This window comes from Chanodichthys erythropterus, chromosome 8, assembly GCF_024489055.1.
Source record: "Chanodichthys erythropterus isolate Z2021 chromosome 8, ASM2448905v1, whole genome shotgun sequence".
Lineage (NCBI taxonomy): Eukaryota > Metazoa > Chordata > Actinopteri > Cypriniformes > Xenocyprididae > Chanodichthys > Chanodichthys erythropterus.
Genome location: NC_090228.1, coordinates 4,865,495 through 4,885,434, shown reverse-complemented (window position 1 = coordinate 4,885,434; position 19,940 = coordinate 4,865,495). Strand labels below are relative to the sequence as shown.

Below are 19,940 nucleotides of genomic sequence, written 5' to 3'. Positions count from 1 at the left end.
ATGGGTGATGAAGACTGATGTATGATTCCTGATTAATTCATAGTCAAAATTTAAACTTTAACAAGACATAAAAATAAACTGTAAAATATGAATCTTTTTTTTTAAAGAAATATCAAGGCTATATGTCTGAAGGCAAAAGGAAAACAATATAGTGCACTAAGCCCATTTATCTTTACATAATATTTAGTATAAAGATTTTATATATATATATTCACATTAATGAAATTGAATGCTACTGACAATCAATGTGTTTAATTATCATGAAAATGTCACAATGAAAACAAACAAAAACAAAAAATGCATGAAAAAATGAAAATTCTGTCATGAATTACTCAAACTTCATGTTGTTCCAGACCTGTAAGACTTTAATTCATCTTTGGTGGTTGGACTTTACTGTCAATGGAGGGACAGAAATCTCTCATATTTCATTAAAAATATCTTCATTTGTGTTTCAAAGATGAACGAAGGTCTTACAGTTTTGGAATGACATGAAGGCGAGTCATTTTTGGGTGAACTAACCCTTTAAAAATACTTATATTTGTATTATTTTGCTTTTGCTTTTAAACTAGGTATTTTTTTAGATATCTAAAATCAGCTATTTAAGCTTGTAGAAAATGTGCACATCACCTATGCTGCCATGTTGGACATGATTTGTACCACTATATGGCAGCAAAGAGCACCTTACCATTTACTACAACCTCATTTATTTAAAAAAGAAAATCACACAAGTTGGTCTGATTAAATCACAGAGAAAAATGTAAATGAAGTACCAGGGTTATGCTTTACAGGTGTTTAGAAGTGAGAAAATGTGCAAAATTCAGCAGAGCAGACCCTGTTTTCTGAGATTGCTCGGTTCTTTATGTACATACTGCACAATTTTAGCCCTGATTTTCACTCTCCAGCAGTTTAGTGGAAATCGCCAACAAATGCCTGAAATCAGAGGCAAAACAGTGCTTGTTCATGAGAGTGACTGATAATCGAGGTTTGTGGCCTGCTATGCTGCAGTTCTTCTACGAGTCAGTGGTGGCAGCAGTCATCTACTATGCCAGTGCACTCAATCCTGCTCCTGTGTGTCCAGCACACCTGCCTGTAATTGACAGGTTCCGGTTTAGGTGAATTAGAGCTGCAACTAAACTTTGCAGGATGGCAGATTTCCAGGACAGGATTGAGCAGATCTGGGCTACAGTAATATTTCAGCTACTGGTAAGCAAATATTTCCAGATGGTCAGTGTTGGTCTTCTTCTAAAACCTCCCTCATAGAAAGAACACTGAAAACAGTACATTCAAAATGAATCATTTACTTTACAAACAAAGTAAGTCTTGAATGAGGCTGTGCTAAAACATGTTGGGATTGTTTGGGTGGATGAATTCTGCCACACGTGGCAATGCCTTGTATTTGTTGTGGCTGCCAATGACCAAAGCTTTCTGCAAGCCAGAACACTGGTGTGAACTCAGATCTGGGCTGTTGTGATGAATCCTGATCCATGATTCACCTGCCAATTGAATCAATCAGGTATCAACACAGATTTGTCTTAATAAACACTATACAGAAATATAGACTATGTACAAAATACAGTGCGCAAGCCGCAAGTATACTGTGCACAGCATGCAAATGTTATATAAAATGTTTTTCACATTTGCGAAAATGTTTAGTGTGCAACCATAGCACACCATCGTGAGTGATGTTTCCCACATTGCAATTTGTCCTTCCATTTCCAGTGTGATAAATGAACCAGATGCAATATTAAAATAAACCTTGACTCATTGTCATTTGATAGGATTGCCAAAAGTCTTATGCAAAATTGGATTATAAATTAATAAGTAAATAGTTATTTTAAATTACAGTTAAAAATAACAGCGTTTCTGAGATTGCTGAAGTAAATATGCAATGTGGTGAGGTCATGTGACATTTTTAAATGTTTACTGTTGCATATTGAATACTTTTTCACATACCATTTTTCAATAGTAGTATGCAATTTGGTAAGAAGTTATCCATAAATAATTGTAGGGCTTTCAAATCTAACATAAAAGTTATATATATATATATATATATATATATTATACAGTACAGTCCAAAAGTTTGGAACCACTAAGATTTTTAATGTTTTTAAAAGAAGTTTCATCTTCTCACCTACATTTTTTAAATTAAAAATACAGTAAAAAGCATTAATATTGTGAAATATTATTACAATTTAAAATAACTGTGTACTATTTAAATATATTTGACAAAGTAATTTATTCCTGTGATCAAAGCTGAATTTTCAGCATCATTACTCCAGTCTTCAGTGTCACATGATCCTTCAGAAATCATTCTAATATGCTGATCTGCTGCTCAATAATCATTTATGATTATTTTCAATGTTGAAAACAGTTGTGTACTTTTTTTTTCAGGATTCCTTGATGAATAGAAAGTTCAAAAGAACAGCATTTATCTGAAACACAAAGCTTCTGTAGCATTATACACTACCGTTCAAAAGTTTGGGGTCAGTAAGAATTTTTATTTAAATTTTTTTGAAAAGAAATTAAAGAAATGAATACTTTTATTCAGCAAGGATGCATTAAATCAATCAAAAGTGGCAGTAAAGACATTTATAATGTTACAAAAGATTAGATTTCAGATAAACACTGTTCTTTTGAACTTTCTATTCATCAAATAATCCTGAAAAAAAATATTGTACACAAATATTTTGTACAATTGTACACATTAAATGTTTCTTGAGCAGCAGATCAGCATATTAGAATGATTTCTGAAGGATCATGTGACACTGAAGACTGGAGTAATGATGCTGAAAATTCAGCTTTGCATCACAGGAATAAATTACTTTGTCAAATATATTTAAATAGTACACAGTTATTTTAAATTGTAATAATATTTCACAATATTACTGTTTTTTACTGTATTTTTAATTAAATAAATGTAGCCTTGGTGAGCAGACGAAACTTCTTTTAAAAACATAAAAAATCTTAATGGTTCCAAACTTTTGGACTGTACTATATATATATATATATTATTACACACATATATAAACACAAACTTTTATATTGGATGCAATTAATTGTGATTAATCAATTTGACATCACCAAATAATTGAGATATAGACTAACCTTTCTGTACACGCTGTCCCATCTTTACCAAGATCTCTGCTCCCACGCTATGATCAATTTTCTCTCCCGATTTAGTGCGTCCCGCCCCTAACTTGTGCAGCACTTCAGCCAGGGCCAAACCGTCAATGTCCAAAACAGCTCCTGTCAATCAAATGGTTCACACATACACACACAATGGCTGCTGCTGAGATAATGGACGTGATGATTGCACGTAGATGAATAACAGTGAATATTAATAGCGAGCTCTGTGCGATCTGTTCATAATCATGCCTGTGCTGTTAGTGTTATGTAAAATAATTAACATATTTGATTCTCAAACGAGAACATGGAATATAATTACCATCATCTTGCACCTTAAGCTCTGTCTGATGTGCTGCACGCCTCATGTGCTGAAAGTAATCAGTGTCGTCTGAACACAGGGAACGTGCAACATCTGCAGACACACCCTGAGCCACCAGCATCGCCTGGAACTTTTTCAGGGCTTCTCCGTTCTTCAGCTTTTGAGCTATTTCCTTTTTCCCACTCTCTAGAGTACAGGAGTGTCGACACATCGACAATAGATGTCCACCTAAATACAATGGACACTTTTATGCTTCCTTATCACAGACATTTGAGACATTTTGTCTTGAAGAACATCACAATGGGACATTTGGTTCTATGTCATCAGGGCATTCCGAAACAAGGATTACAATGGTTACAATGTTGCAATTTCTTCTTGGTTCGTTTAGCTTTCACAAGGCAACATTTCTAAATGGACCGAAATTAGTTAATAGATTTAACAGAAGTCAAGTGTGAGTAAAATCTCCTCTCATTGCTCAGTGTGCAGCTGTTTATGTTCCAGGATTCGGCTAATAGTGGTTGGATAGACAACAGCTCAGCGGGGGGATTGTGGCCTTCTTTGTAGTTGTCATTATATTATATAATACATTATATTATATTTTTAGAATCAAGGCTGTATTTTTATGTGTTTTGGACAGTTGTTCTGAAATATGTTTGTTCGACCAAATTTCAATAAGGCATTTCCCTTCGTCTTCGTCCAGGTTAACCCACGATTAATTTTGAGAGGCATTAGCAAATCAAATACTGCTGCTTTGCATGCAACATGCATAATATATTGTGATACAGCCTGGTTCCAGAGTTCGTTTGCAATCGGGTTGAATCAACCTCGTTCAGGTGATCTCAGACCAATTATTTTGGTGCGGATCCAAGCGCAATTGCCATGTTCACATATGCCAAAATAATCCAGACTAAAGGAGAAAATGCACCAGATTCTGAAACAAGTGCTCCAAACGAGCCAGGTGTAAAAACGCCTTAAGGGTGTGTTCACACTTGGCAGGTTTGGTTCGATTAAGGGTGGTTTCACACTTGGTTCGATTGCCTGGTCCGAACCTGAGTTCGATTGCACCCCCTCCTTCTGCCCCCACTATACTGTGTTCAGATTATAAAATTTGGTTCCAAACGAAACAATGTGCATTTGCATCATCAAAGCAACAGCTGTTTACCCCGTTGCTTGGTTTTTGAACCGTAGGTTTTGTTTCCAAAGCTTCAGTACATAACTGTGCTTGCATTTATCTGCCACAAATGTACTGCAAATGCTCTAAAGAACGTTTGAAAGCGAGCAGAAGTGAGATATACAGCTCTCTGCTTGCAGTGTCAGTCAAGCTTGTCAGGAACGTGAGTGAAACACAGACACAAGCACAAATTTTTATCAAATCATATGTCATTAATAGCGGTTCACTTCCACAGTTTAGTAGGATTGCATTCATATCAGCAGTGAACTGTAACGGAGTTCACATGAACTGTACCCCAGACCAGGTTGCGTGTGCACACCTGAGTTCATGCACACCAAAAGTGCTAGTGTGAAAGCACCCTAAAACGAACTCTGGTGTGATTGCTCTGTTAGTGCGTTTTATTTGATTAAGTATGAATGCTGGCATCTGAACCCTCAACGTGATCTCATGAGAATACGTGTGTATTTTTACGTGAAGTGTGGTTCTACCACACGTAGATTTACTAACGTTTTCATACACACAAAAACGTACAACATTGACGTATTTATAGCACTAAAGCGTACAAATACTTACGTATTAGCAGCTTAAAAAACGTAAAACATCTAACGTAAAGTGTGAATGTATATGAATTACCATGTATTAATATTAAAATCGTGGCTTTAAAGATTCAAATATGTTGTGTTCAATTGTCATTAACGTTACATAATGTTAAACGAGACTACACTTTGAAACCTTAAAATGAATAACATTTCTATAATCGTTTTGTAATATTTTGCTGTGCGATTTTTTTTCCTATGCAGTGACTGACAATACAACCATAAGATACACCAAAGCACAACATAAATAACAAATCACACCCATTTTATTTGTTTGCTGGACTCCATATCTTTAGAATCCATATGTTTGCGAGGAACAGATTCAAATTCAGCCCTTTATCTGTCGATCTTCACCTTCATTCTCAGCAACAGCGACCGTCACAATCAAAGCCCGCGCACGTTATGTTTCAAATTTAAAAAAAATAGCGCTAGTGCGCCTGCGCCACCCTCGAGAAGCGTTACGACATGGTTTACGGCACTGATATCGAACGCTCATTGGTTCTCACCTCAGTGCCCAAGGAAGTCGACCGGAAGTTGAAGTCGGCCGGGTGCCGCCATCTTGTAGCAGAACTTCACTTGCGTTAGCATCCCCATTGACTCCCATTCATTTTGGCGTCACTTTGACAGTGAATAACTTTACATCTGAGGCGTTTAAAGACTCCATTTGTCCATTATTTATTTCCAAAGATACACGACAATGTATAAAGGGCTCCATTACCTTCTATGTTACATTATGGCCCCGTAGAAACAGTTTTTGTAAAAATAAGCTAACGATTGCGTCATAAACACTCGACTCTCTGTCGCACAGTAGCGAAATTACCGTACAGACAGGAGGAGAAGCTCGCAGGCAATCGGGGAGATTATCTTAATATGGCGTACTGGCGTTACATTTTAAAATACTATACAAAATAATTAATCAGAATACTTACTCCGGCTCACTCACGCCAAAGAACTCCCCGCTCAAGCTCGCCGTCTCTGCAAGATTAACGATGGCAGTTTTCACGCACAGCTACTAGAAGATTTACATCTGTCAGACAGGCTGCTGACGTCATCAAGCTTAGTGTGAGTCTGCGCGTCAGAAAAGGAAGTGCTAAAAATCGCTAAAAATGGGCTTCACTTGACTCAATTGAGTTCCAATGGGGTCGCTGTGTCCATTTCTTTTACTGTCTATGGTTCTCACCTGCTTCGTCGCAGATTGCGATTTGCCGTGTTTCAGTGGATTGACATTTGATTTTGAAATGAGTGCGCGCCTTCACGGAGAGAAGACAGATTCATAATTTCACGGATTAATAAATTATATTCTGCTCTGTACCCTATAAAAACTATTACGTTACAGCCAGAGAGGACTGCGACTGGAACTCATCATCATTTTAACTTTTGGTACCACTTTTGACATATTTGCAAAAAATAAATGATTGTGATTAACGTTACGCTTGTCTGTTTTTCATTTATTAACAGTATGTAGTTTTAAGAAATTGTTATGGGTAAGTTAGGTGTAGGATAAGTGGCTCAAAATATCGTTTTAATGTCATATTTTTACTAAAATTGTCATTTTCCTACACATTTCTGTCCATTATGATTTATTCTTTTAACATTATGTATAAAATGGGTAACTCAGGTTTAGGTTTGGGGTGGGGTTTAGGGATATTACATTCATCTAAAAATGTTAAAAAGGGAACATTTATATATATTTTATACATATATTTTTATGACATGAAAGATTTGTTCGATAAGGTTTTATTCGCAGTAAAAACGTAAGTATGTTTACGTTTTGGTGCCATAATTACGTCAGTATTTGTACGTTTTAGCACCATTCAAAACGTACAAATATGTACGTTTTGTGTCTTTTAAAGTTACCTATTAATAACTACGTGTGCACCAAATAAGCGGACCAAGACTCCAGACAAACTCTAGTGTGGTTCGACTGACCGCAAAACAGACCAAAAATATCTAAATGAACCAAAAACAGGACGTGATGTCACAAGATGCGACCCTACAAAGGACAGACTGCTCAAGTATACCTGTTTTTTCTTGTCATAGGAGCTAATTGCTCATTACAGTTCGGCAAATGCGTCAGAACGCCATCTCCTTGCAGCAGATCTTTGTTTGATCCACTATTTTGACTCCTTTACACATTTTATAAACTCTTCACGAGTTCTCAGCTGGTCAAAATACCATCATATGTACATACATACAACAAGTGCATTTAGCGCAGAACACAGCATTGTTTTGGATGTTCGGTAAGTTCCATCACAAAATACGTTTTTTGAGGGGGTTTTTAGGGTCTTTTAACTAGTTGCTTATTAGCATGCATATTATTAGAATATTGGCTATTTATTAGTACTTATTAAGCACATATTAATGTCTTATTCTGCATGACCTTATTCTACATTCTTAATCCTACCCAATACCTAAACTTAACAACTACCTAATAAGCAGTAATTAGGAAAATTTATTGAGGCGAAAATGCATATGTGTTTTTATTTATTTTTTTCCTTTAGGTTTAGTCTTAAAAAGGATAGTATAAACAGACTAAAACTATTATTTTCTTTTTTTGGTTTGGACCAAAATAACCACAAGAACCGAACTGCAAGTGTGAACACCCTTACAGTGGGATGTTTAAAAATGGGTCCTTCTTCTTACCTAAAATTGTAACCAGTTCTGTGAGATCATCTGGCCCTCGTCCTTTAAGACACTCAAGAGCTTCACACACCTCAACCGCATTTCCTACACTCTGGCCAATCGGAGCGTCCATTCGGCTAAGCACCGCCCCTGTCTTCACACCCAGCCTGTTGCCTGCTTTGACCTATCGGCACATGGACACCAGGATTGTGCGACATTCAGGGTTGAATCGAGAATGCCTTTTCAAATCCTGAATTGGTTTGAATTTGAGTTAAGTTTGCAAACAAGATGCAAAATTGCACTCTGAATTGGAATGTAAGGAAGTAGAACTATAATAGCTTTGTTTGAAAGTTTGCCTAAAGAGTAAAAGCTCTCTTACCAGTGACTGAGCAAGATTGCGAGCACTGTCCAGATCTTTATACAGAGCAGCCCTGCCAAACTTCACATCTAACACAAGAGCACTCAGACCCTCAGCTCCTTTCTTAGAAATGATGGAGCCTGTGCAGAAAATGGACAAAATAATCAGGCGAAGTAGGGTTGATACTGTGATGAGAAGTTTTCCAGGATGATCTTACTAGTGATAAGAGGTAGACTATCAACAGTTGATGTGGCGTCCCTGATGGTGTAGAGAACACGATCTGCTGGCACCAGACTCTCTGTTTGTCCCACAATGCAACAGCCCACATCCTGTAGGATCTGCTTCACCTAAGAATAGTATAATATAATAAAAATTCTGCACACTGTGCATACGTTTCATCCTAGACTTATGCAGCTCCACCCCTTTTCAGCGTTGCGCTCGTTGTGTTCTGGTTTGTATTTCCACAGCGTGAAGGTAAGATCTTACGGATTTATGAATGAACTGCTCGTTTTAAACTCTTCCTGGTCTACTGACATTAGTTATGACATCCTCTTTAAACATTACAATGCTTATGATAACTTACTAACTAACTCCACAATAATAAAATCCACTTCACCAGCCAATTACTCTACGACAGCAATGCCATAGAAATACAGATCTACCGCAAAACCGGAAGTTCAAACACGATATTCTAAAAATGACTGCGTGCTTGTTTCACGTAAGGTTTATACAACAGAAATACTGAAGTTAGAGTACCATTGTAGTAAACTTTTATTGAGTTCTGACTTCTAACTTTGGTCAGTAAGAGGTGTGAGGTGTGATTGTGAAATATTGTGTATGCTAAATCTTTGGTTTTGTGTGAGACAGCATGCTGTGATGAATCAGTTCATGGGCTACATTCATTTACATACATTTCATTATATAAGGATTAGAGTCACTGGTAAAAATTGATTTGATGATGCTCATATTCAATATCAACATTAATTAAACATGTTTGAACAGAGCATGGCAGACATGGTTATCAGGAATTTAGCTTGGGTGGATAATGTCAGTATGCATTAGTCACTTCCTCTAAATCATTTAAATACGTGTTCTCCTGAACTGATGATTCTAGTAGTTGGCATCTTTTCTTCTCTATTATGACATCTGTCTGAGTGAAACAGCTTCTCATACAAGAAAAAATTATTTTATCAATGGGAAATTGATTTGATGGTTGTGGTTTGCTATTGGTCGATCTCATGTGAGTGACAGGTTGCCCCGCCCTCGCGCCGGTAAAAATCCTCACAGAAGACATGTCGCTGCGAGGTGTAAGGAACTGAACCAAATGATCATGAGAGGTTTAAGAAAGAGAGAAATTTCCCATTAATGATTCATGTAGCTCTTAAAATTGTTGTTTTTTGTTTGGTGGTTAAAACTGTTACATAATGGGATCGTCGGCATCCTTCCGTCTTCAGGAGACGATGGTTTAGCTTCCAGTTTGGTGATTTACTATCTGCACCTTCGCAAGTGGCTATAAAGCCCAACTCTTGAATGGCAATCTCTACTGCATTTTTTGCAGGTGAACGACGATGCCTGCTGAGGCTGCAGTTGCCTTTTCTTCCTCTTGGCTCTCTTTGTGGCAAGGTTTTTATCCCTGGTTTCCTCAGCTTTCTGTACGTGTCACGGCACACACGAAGACAAACAGGGTAGGTCCAATTGCAGGTATTTATTGGGGTAATCCAAAGCGTAAATCCAGAAACAGGCAAGGGTCAAAATCCATGAAAACAGTCCGTACACAAAACAAGAAAACACAATGAAAACCAGAACAGAGAAACCAGGAACGTTAGTGAAGACACCATAACAAGGGCAGAGACAAACCAGGTATAAATAGACAGACACTAAATACAGAACTCAAAACAGCTGAGTGTAATGACAGGGATAACGAGTCCAGGAGTGAGTTATGGGAAATGTAGTCTGAAACAGTGCAACAAGGTCCGGGGTGGAGTGCCCTCTGGTGGCTAGACAGGGCACTCCAACTGGTGGTCGTGACAGTACCCCCTCCCTACGGAGCGGATCCCAGACGCTCCAACAAGACCCAATAAAAAACAAAAACTCAGGAGGGAGGTGGACCGGAGGAGGACCAGGGGGCGGGATGGTGGGCCCAGACCAGAGTCCCCGGCTGAGGGCCAGGGGGGAGCCGGAGGAACAGACCATCGGGGTTCCATGAAATTCGGGGTCCAGGCTAAATGCCAGGGCGGCACTGGGGGAATTGACCAGGCAGGTTCCCGCAGGTCTAGAGTCCTGGCTGGTTGCCAGGGCGGCGCTGGAGGAACTGACCAGGCAGGTTCCAGCGGTTCCAACGGCCGGGGCAGTGGCAGCAGGGCAGGAAGCCTGGACGACGGTGGCAGGACAGAAGGCTTGGTTGACGGCGGCAGGGCAGAAGGCTTGGTTGATGTTGGCAGGGCAGACGACCTGGGCGGCGGGGCTGGCGGCAGGGCTGGCCAAGGGTGCTCCGTGGTCGTATCAGGAAGAGCGGGCAGCTCGGTGATGGCAGCAGACTCAGGCTGCTCAGGCTGCTCTGGGACGACAGCGAGTTCGGGCTGCTCTGGGACGACAGCGAGTTCAGGCTGCTCGGGCTGCTCTGGGACGACAGCGAGTTCAGGCTGCTCGGGCTGCTCTGGGACGACAGCGAGTTCAGGCTGCTCGGGCTGCTCTGGGACGACAGCGAGTTCAGGCTGCTCGGGCTGCTCTGGGACGACAGCGAGTTCAGGCTGCTCGGGCTGCTCTGGGACGACAGCGAGTTCAGGCTGCTCGGGCTGCTCTGGGACGACAGCGAGTTCAGGCTGCTCGGGCTGCTCTGGGACGACAGCGAGTTCAGGCTGCTCGGGCTGCTCTGGGACGACAGCGGCCTTGGGCTGGCAGACAGCTCCAAAGTCCATAGAGCTTGAATTCATCCTCCACGCGCGCAGAACAGCCAAAACATAAAAGGTGAACACAGCCCTCTGGGCCAAGACAGGACTAACCAGGACAACAGGCTGCTCTGGAGTGGACTCACTGGCTGGAGCGGGCTCTGGAGTGGACTCACTGGCTGGAGCGGACTCACTGGCTGGAGCGGACTCACTGGCTGGAGCGGACTCACTGGCTGGAGCGGACTCACTGGCTGGAGCGGACTCACTGGCTGGAGCGGACTCACTGGCTGGAGCGGACTCACTGGCTGGAGCGGACTCACTGGCTGGAGCGGACTCACTGGCTGGAGCGGGCTCTGGAGTGGATTCACTGACTGGAGCGGACTCTGGAGTGGATTCACTGACTGGAGCGGGCTCTGGAGTGGACTCACTGACTGGAGCGGGCTCTGGAGTGGACTCACTGACTGGAGCGGATTCTGGAGTGGACTCACTGACTGGAACGGACTCACTGACTGGAACGGACTCACTGACTGGAGCGGGCTCTGGAGTGGACTCACTGACTGGAGCGGGCTCTGGAGTGGACTCACTGACTGGAGCGGACTCTGGAGTGGACTCACTGACTGGAGCGGACTCTGGAGTGGACTCACTGACTGGAGCGGATTCAGGAGTGGACTCACTGACTGGACCAGACTCACTGACTGGAACGGACTCTGGAGTGGACTCACTGACTGGAGGCTTCCTCCTCCTCTTCCTCCTCCTCCGTGTGGGAAGCGAAGATTCAGCGCCCACCTCCTCAGTGACCTCAGGAACGGATTCATGAGCTGGAGCGGACTCTGGCTGAGCATGGGTTGCCCATTGACTTCTGTGGGAGAGATAGCTGACAAAGCCCCAGAAATCCAGGATCTGGAGCCCCCGTAACTCCCACTGAGGAAGAGGGTCATCAAGGCATCCATTGAACATTTCTTTCAGTGCCTCATCGTTATAGCGCAGCCCTCTTGCCATTGTCCAGAAAAACTGGGCAAAACATCCTACCTCACTTCCCTCCTGTCGCAGAGCCAGCACCGCCCGAACAAGAGCCATCCGCTCTCTCACCGTGGCTGGAGGAGTGATCCAAATCCCCATCCTGCTGGATCCTAAAATGATGGTGTCTTCTGTCACGGCACACACGAAGACAAACAGGGTAGGTCCAATTGCAGGTATTTATTGGGGTAATCCAAAGCGTAAATCCAGAAACAGGCAAGGGTCAAAATCCATGAAAACAGTCCGTACACAAAACAAGAAAACACAATGAAAACCAGAACAGAGAAACCAGGAACGTTAGTGAAGACACCATAACAAGGGCAGAGACAAACCAGGTATAAATAGACAGACACTAAATACAGAACTCAAAACAGCTGAGTGTAATGACAGGGATAACGAGTCCAGGAGTGAGTTATGGGAAATGTAGTCTGAAACAGTGCAACAAGGTCCGGGGTGGAGTGCCCTCTGGTGGCTAGACAGGGCACTCCAACTGGTGGTCGTGACAGTACGCCCTGTCTGAGAACGAAATGCCAGGCAGAGCGCTCTTCTGCACAACTCTCCCACGTGCCAATGTTGATGTCGGACAGCTTCATGTCTTTCTTGCAAATATCTTTGTAGTGCAGTCGTGGACGTCCAGTTAGTCGTGAGCCCTCTGCCAACTCGCTATACAGTACTGTAGGTCCTTGGGAATGCGGCCAGGGCCCATTCTCCTGACATGGCCAAGCCAACGAAGGCGTTTCTCGCCAAGTATGTGAGGTTAGTGTTGTTCCAGACCCATCCGTCCATCACAAAAACGATCCATACGGCTCCAGGGGGTTAATAAAGGTCTTCTGAAGTGAAGCAATTGGGCTTTTGTAAGAAAAATATCCATATTTAAAACTTTATTAACTATAATAACTGGCTTCCGGCAAACAGACTTTTAAATATATCTCTGATTGTGTTCGTCTGAAAAAATTTGGTAAAATCCTACACCTAGGATGGCTTGAGGGTGAGGAAAATCATGGGATATCCCTTTAACTTGTATGTATTATTACTAATTTTTAGAAGAGATTTTAACCCATAACCTAATCAAAATGACTGTTTCATTAAGGCCAAGCTTAACTGTTATCTACAACTTCTTAGTAACTTTAATAAATCCTTATTCGCTGTCATCCTTTTTAAATTGAAGTCTGCATGGAGTACAAGATTTCAAAAAACCCTTGACTTACCTTTCAAATTGTTTTTTTAATAACCTGGTTCATATAGTGACGCACAACAAAAGGATCCTGTTCAGCATGTTGCAACATGGATTAAAATTAATTGGTCTCTGAAATGTGCTTCAGTTTACAATGACTTCACAAATATAGATTGTAAATGGCAGTTATATTTAACAATGTTTATTTAAAGGTATTATTTAAACCTCTTAATATTTTAATAACAGAACCTGAGGATTGCATTTAATACAGTTAACAGGCCAAAACTGACAATAGTTAAAAACCAGCAGACCATCAGTTCAGGTGTAAACAAATCCCACATTACCTGTTGAACTGATTGGTTGACATTAAACCCAGGGATTGACTCCAGCTTGTCCAGGGTGCCACCTGTATGTGCCAGTCCTCTCCCACTTATCATGGGCACCTAGAAAAAACCCATACATGTCTAAAGTACCTTAGTTGCATTCATTTTTAAAATAAATTCAGGGTGGCTGTGGCAGAACTGGGCAGAAAATGCGCCCTAGAAATAGTGCAGAATCTTCAATATTTAGATTTCTAAATACCATAGTTTAAAATAAAAAAATAATAATTTGACGACAGCTGTTTCACTGCATTGGAATTTAAGATGGCATGTTTTGTTTTTAATTTTACACCTTTATTCATAACATTTTTACATGTTGTCAAATGTGGTTTGTGACTTCGAGAAATTATTTCACGTTACTATATGCTGGTTGAGGAGCAGCATGTCTCAGAACTCATCTGACACTTAAAGGTACAATTTGTGATATTTTTTTCCGCTAGAAGCCTATTCAAAACAAAGGCGTAGTTTGATGACGCCAAGTTTTAGAGCGGAAACTTGGGACATGTGGTCTCCATCTCAACGGACGGTGCAAAAGAATAGGGATTGGAGTCTGGAAGAACTCATGTTCGTGGATGCGATTATTAACGTTACTGTAGTATGGAGCAGAGCACGACCGAGTGTTGCGGGAGCTGAACGAGGAGCTGGAGCGATTGATCAACACACGCCTCACGAGCAGCGGGACTTTTATTATGACACAGTCACCGGCGCCGCTTCCGCTTTTCCGGTTATGAGTTTACGGGAGCTGTGCTTGTCGACAGAACCAGCGGCAGATGGTAAACAGTAATTATGTTCCATAAATAAGTAACACAATCCACCATAAAACGTGCAAGAAGTAAATAAGGAACGGCTTGAAGCAAGCTAGTGGTTTGCTGGACGCACTACTTCCGCATTTGTCACGTGGTTTCTACGTCAGTAAAGGCGGTAACAAAGGTAACTGACGTCATTGACAGGCGACTGCACTGCCCCGTGTCACTGTTTAGAATGGGAATTTTCTCATGATTTACAAGTCGTTGAAAACATTAGAGATATTGTTAGTAATCAGCTGGACAAAATATATAACACTAGCCTAGTGGTTTTTGGATATTTTACTGCAAAAATTTTACATATTGTACCTTTAAGCATGTTCACCCAGATATCACTGAAAAACTGAAGATAGAGGTCTCATAAAGCATTCATCTGCATTAACCTGAGCACCGAACTACATTTTGAGTATCATAAGCAGTGTTGGGTAAAGCTACTCTAAAAATGTAATTAATTACTAGCTACTAATTACATCAACAGTGTAATTACTAATACTCTCTGTAAAAAGTATTGGATTACTTATTACTAATTAATTTCTAAATCCCACATCAACTTCGACCAGTTGAACAGGGATACACACAAAACTCTCTTTTAATTCTTTCAAATAAACAATATACAGTTGCATAAATTTTTCTTGAACCTATACCAAAGTGTGTAAAGGGAGAAGGTTACATTAATTAAAACATACGTTAACATTAAATTTTATTGTTTTATATAGAATTGTTCAGTCGTTGCAGTATTTAATGCAATTAGATCAGAAGTAACTGTAATTAAATTTAATGTAATTAAACTGAAAAATTTAAAGGGTTAGTTCACCCAAAAAAATTAAAATTCCTCTGATCATCTCTCTTTTTTTGTCCCTCTTGCTCTCTCTCTCTCCGCCCACATCGGCTACAGGTGTGTTGTGCTGCTCAGTCCGACCCACTTTCAACTGTGTTTCTCAGAAATCACTTACTGCACCTTTTAATACGATATCAAATTTGTATAATTTTAAATAAAACAAAAAATATAGATGGAAAATTAACTGAAGATATTTACTTTTGCTATTGCAATGTTCAGTGATACCTTCCAAAAATTTCTCTATATATTATCAATATGGCAACTAGTAAATATAGTATATAAACCATGTGTGTCAACTAACCCCGTGTGAGGTTGTGCCCTGCTCTCCCCTAGCTAAGATGCCAGTTTTTATGCCTCCATATTGTGAAACATACAGCGATTTTAACATTTATTTAATCATGAGTTCTAAGTGTTCTCATATAACTCTGTCCTTTATTCATTTGTATGTTCATCAGTAGGCTAAGGGTTGTTTGGGGTAAAATATGTTCCCATTTCCCATACCTTACAGCCACATGCAGCCAGAGCAGGAGCGAGAGGAAGGCTGATTTTGTCTCCAACCCCGCCGGTTGAGTGTTTGTCTACCACAAGCCATTCCTCCGGCCATTCTAACTTATCCCCAGAGTTCATCATCTCTCTCGTCAATGCCAGAGTCTCTTCATCGGTCATGTTCTTCTGCCATATGGCCATTAGCATAGCGCCTGTGCCGTTGGAACACAATTGTTTTTGTAAAATTGCACCCAAAAGTTTTCTTTGCTTGTGTCTCAACTGTACACTGAATTTGTGATCATGGTCTCACCTATTTGAGTGTCCTGGATGGCTCCTGATATGACTCCTTGCACAAAGGTGCGTATCTCTGCCGGGCTGAGTTGGCCATCATCTCGTTTCAGCTTTATAAGCTCAGGGAAACTAATTGTGTTGTCATTAGATGACATCTTTACATCAGATTATATGTCTTCTCCAGTCAGTTGCTTTGTCAGGCATAAAAGAGGAAATTTGTTCAGACAACGCAGTGGCGTAACTTTGTTTTAAAAAGTGTGGTTGGGGGGGGGGGGGGGCACAAAATGTATTGACATAGACCTCATGTTTAATATGATAGTTTCATCCATAAATCTACTATGCTACTATATTGTTAGTCTTGAGAGTATTTACATTACTCAATAAATACGTGGATCCGCACTTAATATTAGATTGCCCTGATGGACTGGCGGTAGATTTTTCGTTCAGCATGCCAGAGGTTCTAGATTCTAATCCGCCCCCTTATTTTTTTTTCTAATTAAAACCAAAGATGTTCATCGGTGATTGTATATCAAGAGCAGGGACAAGTATATGTGCATTTTGTTTTGGAACAAAGGGGGCAGTTGTAACAAATTTTGGTCATGTCGTCATTACTCAAAAACTTTTTGAAATATTTGGATATAATTTTTATGTCAGTAACTTGTTCTAACAGTCACCAAATGTTTTTACAAGCAATGTTAGTCACAATGTTGATTGAAACAGTCAAATGTTACATGCAGGGGCAAAACCTTTCACATTATTACATTATTATTACGACATTAGAAAAAAACTTTCCATATTGAGTTTCCATGCTACTATTACAAGCCAAAAATATTTGTAAATATGTTAATAAGTATGTTGACAGTATTTACAGTTAAGACAACATTACTAACATATCTACAGTTAAAACAACATAAAAATTGAAGATTTTGAAAACATGAAAAATTTGCTCTTGGTGGGATTTGAACCCCGGTCCCCAGCTTGAGAAGCAAAATATTTAACCACTGGACTATACTACCACAATCCAATATTTAGAGCATACTGTACATAGATATTTAAACTGAACACAATACCCTTTTCTTAAATTATTGGAAAAAAAAAAAATCTATTTTGATTCCTTACTAAGCTGGACACTATTTTGATGGAACGCAGTGTTACAACTGCCCCCGATTGTGCCATCCTGTGACAAGCTACTCTGTTAGCTAGAAACAACAAAGCTACTGTTTGACAAAGATGTCAAATGTTAAATCCGATTTAAATTCATAGACATTAATGGTATGAGGAAAATACTGTAGATAAAACAAATTACTTTTATACTTTAAAAAATGAGTCTTTGCAGAAAAACTTTACCAACTATGGCTCAGCAGCTTGTCCTTTGGCATGCAGAGAGGGATCTCCACAAAACACATGCAAAATGAGTTTCATGGTTCTGTCTCGTTTCTGATTGGTGGACTTTGAAATGTTGCAATTGCCCCCGGTCTCGCCTACACTAGTATATAAGCTATATTTTATAATTAAGTTTATGTTTTATAGTTAATAAATATATATATATATAATATTAGTTTAAAAATAGCCTATATGATATTATCAAACCTTTCACTAAATTTTGATAAATGTATAAATCACACACTAAACTGCAGACATCTATTAAACTTTAAATTATTTTAACTTTTTTAACATTCATATCATTTAGTCTATGCAAAAACACAATTTAAACAAAACATTTTAGATATTTTTTCCTGAAATGAGATCACATGAAAAAATACATAAGTATTTACTATAGCAAAATTGTAGTATACTTGCAGTATTTACAACACTTTGTTAATGAATGCTACAGCATACTCTAGTATTAACTATAGTGAACTGATCAACTGTTATAAATACTGTAGTATACTTTAGTTTTTACTACAGTAAACTATAGTGTATTCATTGTAGTATAATATACCCCTGTAGTTGTAGAAACTTAATACAGTATTGGATAAAGTAATTTGTTTATATTGCTTTAGTTGTTATACTATTAACAACAAATTAATTAAAGTACTTTACTATAGTATGGTTCAAAAACATACATTGCTATACTATTTTTTCATATGGTTTAACGAGGTGTTTTGAGAATTTTTTTTTTTTTTTAAATAATAAAACAATAGATATATTCATGGAAATAATATAACCTTTATAGAAATGAATATACTGTAAGTGATATTAGAGGAGTAGTAACCTCGGCCATCAAGGTTCACTGCAGTTGTTAGAAATAAATGATCTACAAAACACTGCAAACAGAACATTGTAGGCCTAAATAACAAAAAACGCTTTTTGTAAATTCAAGACTGTAAGTGAAAGTGATGGGGGAGAAAACACGACACAACTTCCCTTTACAGCAGGTTTTGCAATTTCTGATTTCTGAAACAACAAATCGTTTTATTCTAATGTTCAGGTTTTTTGTTGTTGTTGTTGTTTTTAAAAAATTTTTTATTCATACATCAAATAAAGGTGTAACAAAAAATTCTTAAGTCTACTTAATATTCAAGCTCAACATCTGGTTGCACAGATTAACGTGAACAAATAAAATCAAACACTTACCTTCTCTTACTCAGAATAAATAGCGGTGGAATCACTGCACCCTGTCAGAGCATGTGTCAGTGACACATTAACCAGCCTGTTTTGATTCTCAGCCTGTGTCATGAACGCACATGTACTGTCAATAGACAATTATTGGCTTCCATCTGTGTGCACCTGAGGCAAATGTGAAATTAAAACATTGCCTGCCAATGAATTCCAGTTGTCCTTTTGTTTAATAATTATACAGTAGCTATCTTATATCAAATATTGGTAATGCACTTCATAAAAGCTTTCATGAATGAGAATATCCGCTTTGTTGGTATGAGCAATGTGTCTATAATGCTACATAACTAACTTTAGTATACTTAAATTTATCTTAAATCTTTCATATTTGAATATACAAGTTACTGATCTGCATTTTATGGAGCCCGGCTAGTTGTCACATGGAAAAGTTGTCACAAGAGCAATATGTAAGTAACCAAAGGTTTTGAGTCAAAAGTCCAACTGCATAAATGCTTGTTTTAAGTAGCGCAACAAATGGTGGTCTCGAATGGTTCAAAACTAGGATTCTTTTTGTGAAGTCTGTACTCCAATATAAATTTGAGTATCATAATAGTAAATATGATGGATCATATGTGTTTTTTTTTAGTTTTTTTTTATGCAAGTTAATATATTAAAGGGGACCTATAATGCCCCTTTTAAAATGTAATGTAATATAAGTCAAATGTGTCTGTGAAGCTTCAGCTCAAAATACCCCACAGATCATTATAGCTTGTCAAATTTGCTCCTATAGGGTGTGAGCAAAAATACACTTTGTGTGTGTCCCTTTAAATGTAAATGAGCTGCTGCTTTCCAGAAGAGGGCGGAGCTTTAACAGCTCGTGCTTCGGTTGCTCAACAACAACAAAGCTGGAGAATCTCACGCAGCCAAAATGAGGATTGTCAGTAACGGTGTTCAGCCTTACATTGTTCAAACCGGAGTCGACACTGATGGAGAGACTCAGGAAGAAGTTAGAACTTTTAGAATGAAACTGGACGTTTCTGAATGATTAGTGGATAAATTTATGTAGTTATTCATCGACTAGCATGTGCTGTCATGTTAATCTTTTGTGCAAATCCAGTGTTGAATTGACCCTCGTTTCTGAATCAGTCCGGTGTAAAATGACGGCATGACAATAACACTCTACTACAACAACTCTTCCTCTTCTCTAAAGCAGCTCAACATGGCCTCACCCCCTTTGTTTTTTTCAGGGGCGGGGTTTATGTAAATTTTAGGGTTTGTGATGTCAGCAACCCGTGAAGAAGCTTGTTGTCCT

The 19,940-nt window shown here is 39.3% G+C and overlaps 1 protein-coding gene across 3 annotated transcripts; it reads right to left on the bottom strand.

Moving 5' to 3' along the window:
• Positions 1 to 114: 114 nt before the first annotated feature.
• Positions 115 to 18,705, bottom strand: tymp (thymidine phosphorylase). 3 transcript variants are annotated; one of them, XM_067390885.1, is made up of 10 exons: positions 18,647 to 18,705; positions 16,089 to 16,260; positions 15,794 to 15,990; positions 13,616 to 13,714; positions 8,410 to 8,539; positions 8,214 to 8,332; positions 7,856 to 8,018; positions 3,446 to 3,673; positions 3,106 to 3,246; positions 115 to 1,493 (listed from the first exon to the last, which is right to left on the bottom strand). In XM_067390885.1, exons 2-10 carry the CDS (start codon positions 16,222 to 16,224, stop codon positions 1,336 to 1,338), a joined length of 1,371 nt encoding a protein of 456 aa, XP_067246986.1. In that variant the 5' UTR covers positions 16,225 to 16,260; positions 18,647 to 18,705; the 3' UTR covers positions 115 to 1,335. The 3 variants fall into 3 exon arrangements, with proteins under 3 accessions (XP_067246986.1, XP_067246987.1, XP_067246988.1); XM_067390886.1 differs by lacking the exon at positions 18,647 to 18,705 and adding an exon at positions 17,417 to 17,436; XM_067390887.1 differs by lacking the exon at positions 18,647 to 18,705 and having other exon boundaries at positions 16,089 to 16,273.
• Between the last annotated feature and the right edge of the window lie 1,235 nt (positions 18,706 to 19,940).

Coding starts and splice junctions, on each gene's coding strand:
- tymp (XM_067390885.1), bottom strand. CDS start 16,224: ATGTCATCTAATGACAACACAATTAGTTTCCCTGAGCTTATAAAGCTG. Junction 8,019..8,213: donor GCAATCTTGCTCAGTCACTG/GTAAGAGAGCTT, acceptor ATGTGCCGATAG/GTCAAAGCAGGCAACAGGCT. Junction 3,674..7,855: donor AGAACTGGTTACAATTTTAG/GTAAGAAGAAGG, acceptor CATTGTATTTAG/GTGGACATCTATTGTCGATG.